Raw genomic sequence first — 12692 nt, 5'->3', positions numbered from 1 at the left:
GAGGTTATTAGAGATAGATTGAATGATAAGAATTTCACAATATGTGCTTTGATCACACTCACTTTTGTGTTGTTAATTTCCAAAGTTGTTGACAAACTCAATCCAAAGGTGGTTCTCCAGCTGAACTTTATGAATAATGCTCATATACTCCATGCTTTGCATATTTTACTCATGACTATGAAGCTATAGAGAAGCAAATATAATCTGGTTATTGTGAACAAATTGAGTGATACATTTCAGCAGACTGACCAGGCTAGAAGTTGTTGAAAACCTGATATCAGTGATCTGAGTTTGCATTGTTTCACAGCGTCGCTGCCTGGGACCACGGCTGCTCATCAGCTGGTAGTCTCTATTCGACAGAAATGTACCCCTGAGGAGGTTCTGAATGTACTAAAGGATCTACCAAATCCATGCCCAGAAGAAGATAGCGAATCGAGATTTAATCCTCTGAAGATTGATGTCTTTGTGCAAACATTACTTAATCTGGGCTCGAAGAGTTTCTCACATTCATTTGCTGCCCTGTCAAAATTTCATAATGTATTTAAGGTAAATAATTGTTTACTGGTTCTTTTTTCCCTTTCAGAAGTATTCATGTCGTATCAAAGAGGAGAAAATACACCGTGATTTATGAATGGACACATTTGCCAATGTATTTACAACTTTTTATTTGATACTATATAGTTGAAAGTATTTTCAGAAAAAATGTTATGGAAACCAAACTTACAGATGAATTGATAAGAAATTTTTTAAAATTTGTTTGGTAAACTGCTAGAAAAAATTTTTCTGCAAAATGTGAATCAGCCTCATTACTCAAGCACTGCTTAATATATTCTGTTCAAAATAGCTATCAAGATGATATCAAACAATTCTTGTGTAGTAAATAATAATCTATTTTGAAATTTCAGCAAAAATTATCAAAAAGTAAAAGGAGTTTCAATAGCTTTCTATCCTGTTGCATCTAAATTGGCCTAGAGTGGTGTAAAATTTTATGTTTTAATCTTCTATAAGTTCTTTTTCTCTATGTATTCTTTCCACTGTTCCTGGCGGTGACAAAATTCCTGGCATTTTAAACTTGAAATTCTGTAATATTCTTTGTGCTGATGCTGTTGTATGTTGTAATTACCACATAACTATTGTTCTGTGCTTATCTTTTGTCTTACAAAGGTAAGACAAGCTCTCTCATAAAAGGAAGTATAATTCAGAGAACCAATTGAAATTGGAGGGAGTGAAATATTGGAGCCTAGGTAAGTTTAAAAATACTGACACTTTGAGCAGTTACTCATGTTGAAAACAGGTGATGTGTAAAAGAAGCAGTAGAGAAGTTATTGATATTGATCAAGGCAAAAAGGAGGCAGCCATGGATATTGATAATGATAAACAAATAATGATAATGAAAAATATCAAAAGGAAACGGCAAGATTAGAGGCACTCAAATGACATTAGCCAAAGTGTATAAAAATCAAAAAGAATTGATGTAGGATAGATGTATGTGAACATCGAAACGGGGTAATACAGATGCTGCACATGTATTAATAAAGAGTCATTAGGGAGCACACTGGTAAGAGTCAGAAAAATGCAATTGAGTAATGGAAGCAGAAAATTAGGTGATGGGTGGGAACAATGCTTACAGAAGCTTAGAATAAATTAGATGAATTAAAAATGAAGGCACAGTGCAAGAAGATAATAGGGAAGAGACAGTGCAAGCAGATAATAGGGAAGATGTAGTGCTGTTCTCTGAACTTCAAAATGATTTTCAGAATCTTGAAAGAATCAAATGTTCAGGTATTTGTGAACAAATAGTGAACTCTTGCAGGCATCAGACCTAAAAGCAGGGCAAAAACTAGAAAAGCTCATGAATAAAATTTAGGATTCTAGTGAAATTCTATTAGAATTTGGAAATAATGTAATAATTACACTTCAGAAGATGCAAGAGTTGACATATATTAATATTATTGCACGCTCAGTCTAATACAGGATGGTGCAGGGAAATGGAAAATTTTGAACATTACTGTTCTCTACACTGTAGTGCCAGTAGATGTTTGGAACCAGTGTATAGTAGTTGTGAACACATTGCCATTTAGTAACCATGCAGCGGTTGAGTGATGGTTTCTGTGAGAGTGTTTTACATGCAGAATGATCGTGTGATTGCTGTGCAAAGGGTATTTCAACAGCATTACCAGTTAGGATGTCACAGATGTGCCCATGTACTCATGCAATTGCAACATGGGTATGTATTTTGAAGACACTGGTTCAGCCTTGAAAAAGGAGCCACCTGGTGTGATTTGAATGATACTTACCCCAGAGAACATTGCAGCTGCTCGAGTTTCCATCAAGAGGAGCCCTCACTACTCCATTTAACAATAAGCATCTGCACTAGAGACTAGGTGCCATAGCATATGAAGAATACTTCACAAATTAAAGTTGCACGTGTGTAAGTTACAAATTGTACAGCAATTAAATCCACAGGACCCTGTGTCGTATAGGGAGTTAAGCGAATGGGTGTTGGCTAAACTCAAAGAGGACACTAATTTTCATAATCTACTGTTGTCAGATGAAGCATCCTTCCATCTTAACAGATATGTTAACTTTAGTATCCCCACCAGCGGACATCACAACGGAGGCATAAGAGCTGGTATGGGTAATGCAGCAGGAGACTGCAGAAACCTGCCAGCAAGGACACACGACACATAGGATGGACAGATCTGTGGGCGAAGGATTTTATGTGCTAAACTCTGTGCGTTTAACACATTGGTTTTAAGATATTCCCACAGGAAGAAATGACACGCACTAAGATCAGAGGATCTTACAGGCCAAGGAATGTGACCATTATGTGAAATGATGCACTTACCACACAATTCGTGAACAGCTTCCATGGACTGTTGAGCAATTCATGGCACAGCTCCATACATCTGAACACATGTGTTTTCAGTGTTAAGATCAAGCTGTCTCAATGTAAAGAATTTTTCAAGCATATCAACATAGTGTGCGGACATTACCGTTGTTGTAGTGCCATCCTCGCGTTCAAAAAAATAGCAGTACGCCATGTGGGCCATTGCTTACCTGGATTTCAGCCACGGCCACCCTCACGTAGTGAATCATGCTGAGTGTTTAGCGATTAGCTGTCCATGCCAGTTGCGTTCTTGAGTTCTCCAGTGCTCATTTCGACACAGATTCGGACGCTCTGCTTCCTGTAGATCAACTCACATGGCTAGTTCATTTCCCTTGCATGGGGTTCTGTTCCCTGGCTATTATCAAATCACTGTTGGCCCGTGAAGTATCCTTACTGACTGTGTAGTGAAGTGGCATTGTCACCCCTGTATAGATACTAAATTAATAAATCATATTTCTGCTACAGAACATGGGAAAATCCTTGTGAGTTTAATAAGCGTCCATTACATATTGCCAAGACGACTGTGTGGTCTGCCATATCATGTCATGGTGTCATTGGCCCTTACATTTTTGAATGTGAGGATGGCAACACAACAACAGTAACATCCAGTCGCTGTTTGGTATGCTAGAAACATTCATTACACTGCTTGAGCTTAGCATCAAAAACACTTGTGTCCAAATGAATGAAGCTGTGCCACGTATTCCTCAACAGTTAATGGAAGATGTTCGCGAATTGTGTGGAAAGTGCACAATTTCACGTAGTGGTGACATTCCGTGGCCTGGGAGATCCTCTGATCTTAGTGCGTGTGATGTCCCCTACGGGGATATTGTAAAGTACACACACCCTGCAACTGTCTGTGAACAGAAACAGAAGATTCAAGACAAAATCACTGTCATTCCCTGAGAGACGCCACACTGAGCATTCTGGAGTGTCCATAATGGGCTGTTATTAATTGAATGCCAAAAGGGAGCGTATCTTTCTAATGTCATCTTTAAGAACAGAGACAGTTTGTAATTAAAACATAAATGGCATACTTTATACATGCACTTTCACCAGTAAAAAGTATTTTTCCTGTGTTTGTTTGTTTGTGCCAATTACATTACTTCAAAATTTCCACTTCCCCTGTGCCACCCAGCACTACAAGTACAAAAAATTCTTAAATTCTCTTCCAAAATGGAAGAGAAAATTGAAAGTGGGTTAGGAGAGGGTAGGTTTAATTTTAGAAGTAGGGGCAGTCAATGAAAAATTTTAGTCCTCCAGCTACTAGTAGATGACAGATTTAAGAAAAATAGGGAAACATAGTTTGCGGATAAATTTGGAGAAGGGTTTTTATAATGGGGATTGAAATAAAATGTTTTCCATTCTTAGGCAGTGCGCTATAAACTACAGGGATAGAATGGTAATCCATTTTCTTTTTATGTGAATCAAACTGAAATAGTCGATATTGACGGAAGTGTGCCAAAGGTCAGAATCAGGGAAGGTATAATGGGAGGACTTCTCATTGTTTTGCTGATATTTAATTTTTACATTTTTACAGTGAGGAAACTAATGGTTTATCATGCATTGCAGGAGTTGTCTGTCGTGGGCAAAAAATTGCTTGATGGTGATTGTAAACAGTGGTTGCCAAAGTTATCAAGAATTAGCTGGCTGCTTAGTGAAATAGAAAGTGTGGCAGTTGTCAGCTACAGTGTGCACGTAAGCAAAAACAAAACTATGAGGATGGTGTGCAGCAAGTGGACATACTCGATAGCTAAATTTTAAACTAGGGCTGCAATCTCTTGAAGTGATGAATTTTGCTATCTCAGAAATATAATATAAAGAAGGAAATGCAAGAAAAAGAAAGTAGCAATGATTTCACAAGGCAGGATGGTTGCAATAAAAATAAACAGCTGCCAACACATAAGAATATAAATTACTTAGTTTACTCGTACTGTGTGTGAAGGGGCTTTAGGAGAAGAAAAACTTCTTAGCCTCAAGATTGCAATAAAACACAGTATTTAATAAAGGTAGCTTCCAAGTGTTTTAGTATTCATTATTTGAACCCATGCTAGATCTCTGGTGTGTCCTGTGAGTTATTCAAAGTTCCATCCATACTGGATTGCCTTTGTGTAGGTTAATGGATGAAGACAGATAGTTGGCTACATGACAATATTCCTAGGCATTGTTATATATTAGTTTTTAAATTATATTCATATAATGAAATGAATGAGCTTTCGTAGGCTGTAATACGGGATCACATTTTGTTTGTTGTTCAGTATTATTTGGCTACAGATGTCCATGTGCTCAATCTAAGAAGCAAACTGTAACTGCTTTTGGTCGCTTTCTGTTGGCATGCCCCAAAGTAATTATGGGCCTGATATGGGTAATCACATTGCCTAATTTTTCCGTGCTCTAAGCATTGTGTCATGCTCTATGATAATATAATTTTAATATTAGTTGCACTAGCTCCAGACTTTGGGTTGAACACCACTTATTTTAATAAGTTCCTAAAAGTATTTTGACTTTCAATCTGAGTTCTTTTTATAATGTTCAATTAAAAAAAGTTTTAATTTTTTTAGTATTTATGTTGGCACTTGCTTAACTATGCTGTCATGCGAGTACTTGCAGTTATGTAATGATATAATGTGTTGATTGTAAATATGATGTATGGGATGTCTTAACTATGTTTTGTTTGGGAGAAATAATCAAAAAGTTTTTTGGCATTTCAGAACTTTTTATATTTGGAATCATGCTTGGTTTTAAATTACATATTTGACTTTTAATGGTAGAAACTATCCACTGCAGTGACACCTCTCATACTTGGTGGCAGTTCATCTCATGCATTGGCTGTTGACAGTCAGTTCTTGTGGCGCCCTAGTAGGCATGACATGTGGTCATATGGAAGCAATGTTGTGGTGATTTGTGTACATAGTAATTTTAACTTTTATTTTTGACATGCCAATACATCATTCATGTCATATGTTGTGCATCTGGAGATTTAATGCAAAGATTTTGTGTATATCAGGCACAAAATGTTTATCATAACCTGCATGAAGATATGTTGTCATTGATTCACCTATGGGTTAATTTGGCATTAGTTGTATAATAGGTTGTAACACCTTTTGTAATGTTATTACGGATCTGATAACGGTAACATAGTTATACTGAAACCAGTCATCCACATTACAGTGTTTTATTGTGATCTTGGCTAAGAAGTTTTTCCTCTCCTAAGAAAAAAACTATAAATCTTGAGACCAGAAAAATATTCCTAAAAGCTATGTTTGAAGCACAGATGTGTATATGTGTGAAACATGGGGAGGGCAGTAATGAAATGACTAGGTACATTTGAAATGTGGTGTTACAGGAGCCTGTTAAAAAAAGAATGAAGTGTTTGGAAGTCAATCAGAGTAAAAAAGTTGAATGATTGAATTGAGATCAGGTTAAAATGGTTTAGACATGTGAAGAGAATGGAAAAAACAATAGAAACCAAGTCCAAGGGCAAGAGGGAGAGACAGAGTAAGATGAATTAAATTGATCAAGGCCAGTTTAACACTTTGGAGATTGGCCACTTAGAAGAATAGGAAACTGGCCATTTATGCTAATGTTTAAAGTGATATTGGCACTATGTAATTGATCAATGGAATGAATATGCTCTTCAAAAAGCCAGTTCCCCTTAGAATCACCACTGTTCACATCAGAAAGTGCAACAATTTACAAAGTCTTCATGAATTTTTTAGAAGATTGTAACCTGCATATGTCATTGGATGTATCATCATGAAGGCCTGTACCCTGTACTATGTACGAGGGCGGTTCAGAAAGTAACCTCCGATTGGTCACAGTGCGGGTTGTGGGGGGAGTAGCGACGCCATCTGTGCGTTCACGCACTCAACAGGTCAGTCGGCATCAAGCCGTGGTCGAGTGAACGTCGTACCTGCGCTAGTTTAGTTTTTGTGGCAGTTTGAAATGTGTGCTGCAATAGAAAACCCCGCCAAATGTGAAGTGCGTGCTGTCATAAGGTTTTTTACAGCCAAAGGATATTCTGCAGCAGCTATTCATCGTGAGCTTTGTGCCGTGTACGGAGCAAGAGTTATGAGTGAAGGAGTTGTCCGTGAATGGGTACGTTTATTTAAAAGTGGACGAGAAAACGTTCATGATGAAGAGAGGAATGGTAGACCATCATTGGTGACTGACGAACTCGTTCAGACAGTTGATGCAAAAGTTCGTGAAAATCGACGTTTCTCAATGTCGGAGTTGTCTACTGGCTTTCCACAGATTTCTAAGACTCTCTTGTACGAGATAGTGACAGCAAGATTGGGTTACCGTAAGTTCTGTGCATGATGGGTGCCCAAAATTCTTACCGACCACCACAAAACTCAAAGAATGGCCTCTGCATTAGACTTTCTGTCACGTTATGAGGATGAAGGAGAACCATTGTTAAACAGAATCGTGACCGGTGACGAAACCTGGATTAAGTACGTGAACCCTGAGACAAAAGAACAATCAAAGATGTGGGCACATTCAAATTCGCCTACCAAACCAAGAAAAGCCTCGCAAGATTTTTCTGCCAGAAAACTGATGGCAACGGTGTTTTGGGATGCCAAAGGGGTGTTGTTGGTTGAATTCATGGAACGTGGTACGACCATTAATCAAGACGTGTACTGTGAAACAATAAAAAAGTTACGACGGGCTATACAGAACAAACGCCGTGGTATGCTGACTTCCGGTATCGCTTTTTTGCATGATAACGCCCGTCCTCACTCTGCTCGCAGAACAACGGCCCTTCTTGAGTCCTTCAAGTGGGACGTTATCAACCATCCACCTTACAGCCCAGACCTGGCGCCAAGTGATTATCACCTCTTCATGCATTTGAAGAAATGGCTCGGGTCACAGCGGTTTGATGACGACGAAGAGCTCAAAGATGCGGTCACAGGCTGGCTCCAGGCACAAGCGGGTGATTTTTATGCAGAAGGAATTTCAAAGCTTGTGAAGAGATACGATAAGTGCCTCAATCGCTATGGAGACTATGTAGAAAAATAGTGCAAAGATGTAGTTGTAAGATGTATATATTAAAATATTTTTATTTAACTTGGTGTATTTTTTTAAATCAACCGGAGGTTACTTTCTGAACGGCCCTCGTATATCCCTTCAATTTTGTTTTAGTTATCAGATTCATCACTTACATAATGTAATGCTGGCTAAATCACACAAACACCAAATGACAATTTAAAAACATAAGTATAGTAAATAATATAATAAATCAAAGAGAGAGAGTGGTTGGGCACAAATTGCGAGATGAGTCATTCGTTGCTGAATACTGTTGTTGAAATGGTGGGAGGAAAAAATGACTGGGTCAGACCTAGGTATAAGTACATAGGCAAATCATTGATGATATAGGATTCAGCAGCTATCCTGAAATGAAGAGAATAGTTGGCAAGTGAATAGAATGGAAAACTGCATCAAACCAAGCTTAGGGTTGATGACCAAAACAACAACAACAATGTAAAGAGTAACATACAGTCATACAAACTTTTCTGTTGTTTATCATCATAAGTGTTTCATTTAATTTACGTCCATTCTATGTTTTTCCAGTGCTAGCTCATTGTTTCATACAAATGTACCATGAGCATATGACGACCCTGAATGTATGAAGATCCCTTTTTAGGAGGCTCCTTGAGGAAATTGTTATTTTAACGTATTCTGGCTAATCAAAATTGCAGACTGTTTTATTGATATAAAGTATCTACCTAAAAATAGTTAACATTATACCTATTCTAAACTTTTGCTGGTTATTGATTTCTGCATTTTCATAAAGCAAGGAGGAATAAAGTAAACAAGAAAGGTTTATGCTAATTTTTATCTTCACTTGGTTTCTGCTTACTATTGAAGTCAGTCATCTGTGGTATCACTATTTTTAATCATCGCCATCACGACCACCAACATCACCACACCTGCTTCCAGACATGTCACCCGGCTGCTGTTCTCTGATTGACTCCGTAGATCCAGCACCTGACATACTCTCTTTTGTTTCTATCATGCATATATAGATATTTACCATCTCTGTCAGAAATGGTTATTATTGTTCAGTGTTTGTCCAGTTTTAAAGTAAGTTCAATTCATATCACAAATGGCTTCAGGCAGACTGCAATTTAAATGTGGTAGAAGTTCATAAAAAGGCAGGGTATGTGGTGTACATTCCCATGGTTGGCAGCACAGCAAAATTTGCTGACCCCTCACCACTCCCCTCCACACATTCATCCTACAAGGGGGGATCAAATATAAACAGCTTTTTTGTTCCTGAACATCAACAGTTGGCAGGACTGGCCCCGCACTTCTGCTATCCTTAGGTGGGACCATTAGAAGTGAGGAGAGCATGCTGTTAGATACTTGCTGCTGTTTCACCAGTAACACTCACAATGTCTGAGCAACAGGTGCATGCTCGTGAAGGAGTTACAGTGGTGGAAATTTGCCAAAGATTGACTGCACAGTTCGGTGATGAAACATTATTGAGGACGTATGTGTTTGCCTGGCATAAAATTTTCAAGGAAGGACTAGAACATGGGAAAAATCAGCAACACGCTCACTGTTCTCAGACCAGCATTGCAGACAAAATCATTCACGCAGTTAAAGACATTATTGACGACAATCGATGGGCAAGAATATCAGAAATTGCACAAAAAGTCGGAATCAGTTATGGGAGCTGTCAAGCAATCATCACATACAACCTACAGTTCCGTAAAGTGTGTTCCAGATGGGTCCCTAAACTTTTGACCGAAAATCTGAAGTTGAGATGTTTGGAGGTCTGGCAGAGGCTTACAGCAAGGTTTGCGGTTGAAGGTGATGCATATTTGAGTCGGATCGTCACCTGCAATGAAACATGGGTTCACCACTACATTCCAGAATCCAAACAAGCCAGTAAGGGGAGGCAGCACCAGTGAAAGCCAGGATTCGACTGTCAACTGGTAAGGTTCTTTCAACCATTTTTTTTTTCCCCCCGATCAGCGAGGCATTTTGCTGATTGATTTTTTTGCACGAGTGACACACAATCAATACTGCTTACTACTGTGAACTGTCGAACAACACAAGAGTTGCATATCGCCACAAAAGATGAGATCAGTCGATTCGACAGACATCTTCCTCCTGGACTACGTTTGATCATCCTTCTTACAGCCTGGACTTATCATCCTGCAATTTCCATTTATTCAGACCGCTTAAAGAACCTCTAGGAGGGCAACGATTTGAAGATGATGAGAGTGTGAAAGACTTTGTGCGCAACCGGCTGGTGACATGACCCAGTTCTTTTTATGATGAGAGTATCAAAAAGCTGCCCATACGCTAGGACAAATGCTTTTCCAAAGCAGGAGACTATTTGGAAAAATAAATTATTATTGCCTTGAGTTTTTCAATAAATGAACTTAAATAAAAAATAAAATCCCATTTATATTTGATCCGCCCTTGTACTTCTCAGACAAGCTGCTGTCACTGATCGTGTTCCAACCCTTATGAATTCCTCAAAATATTAATCTACTATACAACATAAAAAAATGAAACTCAGTAGCAATACTTTAATCTTTGAATATAAGATGACTGTATATTTTCCAGATAATTAATTTAGGAGAAAACTTCATCTCATAGTCAGGTAAATGTGGTATATTGTTCGGTGCTGCTCAATTTTTTAGTAGTATGATTGGTAATCTTGTGGATCTGGAGAATGAAGTGTATGTTGAGAAACAACTAATGTCTGTACAGCATTTAGACTGTTTATAAGATGATATGATTGTAATGGTGCAAAGTATATAAAAAGGACATTAATGAACTTTGATTATTTTCTTATTTGTTTCTTGAAATATCATTTTTAGGTCTCAGGAGTATGAAGAACCACAACATTAATGATTGTTTACCTAGTACAAAACCTTGACTCCAGGGCCATGGCTGACAGAAAAATAGAAGATAAAAATTATTTATCTTAGGACATGAATAGTTCTTCTCTAATCATCAGAAAATCAAATCTCACCACCAGAATATACCTCATGCATCTCATAGGAACAGCAGCTGGCTTCCATACCTACATGGTATTAAGGCTAGTCAGCTATTACCAGCTATGTTCACAACTGTGTGGCAGAAATGGGGCCATCCTATAAATTGGTTACACAGTTTTTTTATGGTGTTGCTCCACCACCAATACAGTAATGAAAAACTAAAGGAATAGTTATTGTGAGGGCAAGTAATAGATGTTTGCTGTCTGAAATGTGCACAAGGATCATGTTATCAATGTAATAGACTGTCGGTTTCTGAGGTTGTATTTGGTGACAACTGTTTTCTTAACTGTCTTTTCCCATACACCCACATGTTATGTTGTACATATGGAAGAATCTCAGGCAACAGTAGTTATTTGATACAGGTAACACATGGCAACTGGCGAAGAAAATACTGATCTGACAGTGCCTAGTGGAATGTTTCATAACTATAAAATAACGGATTGTTGTATGTCACATAATGTTTGTGTACTCCCAAGTACACTGTGCACATATTTCTCTCAATTCATTACAGAAATGGATTTTCCAGAATGGAAAAGGTAAACAGTATGATCAAAGGCAGCCATTCCCCTGTAGCTGATTGATACATAGTGCATAAACATGTAATAACACAAATTTGTTTCCAGTTCAGTCTCTCTCTCTCTCTCTCTCTCTCTCTCTCTCTCTCTCTCTCTCTCTCTCTCTCTCTTACACACACACACACACACACACACACACACACACACACAAAATATGCACATCCTCTGTGCAGGGATGTGTGCTGGTTATATGAGTGTGAACATGTCAAATTAGAAAAGGCTAGTAGATTACCCAAGTTTGTGCCTTTCCTTGTTTTTGCTTGTTGTTTCTCATAGTTAAGTTGTTTGAATCACTTGTATCATTTTACACAACATATCATTTTTGTTTCAGGTTTTGGCAGACTCTGAAGCAGCTCAGATATGTATTCTGCGAAATATGTTTGATTTGTGGCAGAATCACCAACAAATGATGGTGGTTTTAATAGACAAGATGTTGAAGACACAAATAATTGAGTGTTCAGCTGTTGCTAACTGGATATTTTCAAAAGAAATGACAGGAGAATTCACAAAGTAAGACGATAACACTTTTTGGAGTGGTTATTATATGTACTGTTGTTGTTGTTGTTGTTGGCTTCATTTTAAAGACTAGTTCGACACAGCTCTCCCTCCGTGTCAATTTGTCCTGTGCAAGACTTTTGATCTCTGAGTAACTACTGCAGTGTACATACCTTTGAACCAGCTTACTCTAATGAATCATTGGTCTCCCTCTAAAATCCCCTCCCCCCCTCCCTCCGATCCACACACACACACACACACACACACACACACACTTCCCTCCCCTCCACTATCACATTGACAATTGTTTGATGTCCTAGCAAGTGTCAACAACCTATGAGTGCAACGGTGGTTTTATAGGCAGCTATCGATGTGGGCAATGCACAATCTAATATATTGGCTTGACTTGTTGTTATCAAAGTGATTGGGTGATTGGTTGTGTATAAATGCTTTAAAGCCTGTATATTTCATACAGAATTAATCCTTCATGCTATTAACTAAATAGCCAAGTCATGCCGCAATCTTATTTTGCTGCTTTTGCTTTTGCTTTGGCCTTTGCCTTTGCCTCACATCTGCCCAGAGTTGGAATGACTATATGATCGGAAGTGTTGCAGTTAATTTAAAGTGCAGCCAGATGCCCATCCCTCCCTGGGGAGATGATATGTGTACCCCAACAGTCTGTGTGTAGTGTTTTATCCATGGGGAAGTGTGTGAACA

The 12692-nt window shown here is 38.3% G+C and overlaps 1 protein-coding gene across 1 annotated transcript in view; it reads left to right on the top strand.

The window, feature by feature from the left end:
* The window catches only part of LOC124623180 (nuclear cap-binding protein subunit 1), a 179413-nt gene that overhangs the window by 122086 nt on the left and 44635 nt on the right, over nt 1–12692 (top strand). Inside the window, exons 12-13 of the mRNA XM_047148984.1 lie at nt 308–546; nt 11812–11990. Of these exons, the coding sequence (XP_047004940.1) occupies nt 308–546; nt 11812–11990 (418 nt within the window). The remainder of the gene's footprint in view (nt 1–307; nt 547–11811; nt 11991–12692) is intronic.

The sequence above is a fragment of the Schistocerca americana genome, chromosome 7, assembly GCF_021461395.2.
Source record: "Schistocerca americana isolate TAMUIC-IGC-003095 chromosome 7, iqSchAmer2.1, whole genome shotgun sequence".
Taxonomy (NCBI): Eukaryota; Metazoa; Arthropoda; class Insecta; order Orthoptera; family Acrididae; genus Schistocerca; species Schistocerca americana.
Note: the sequence above shows the minus strand (reverse complement) of the source record. Positions and strands in the feature narration are given on the sequence as shown.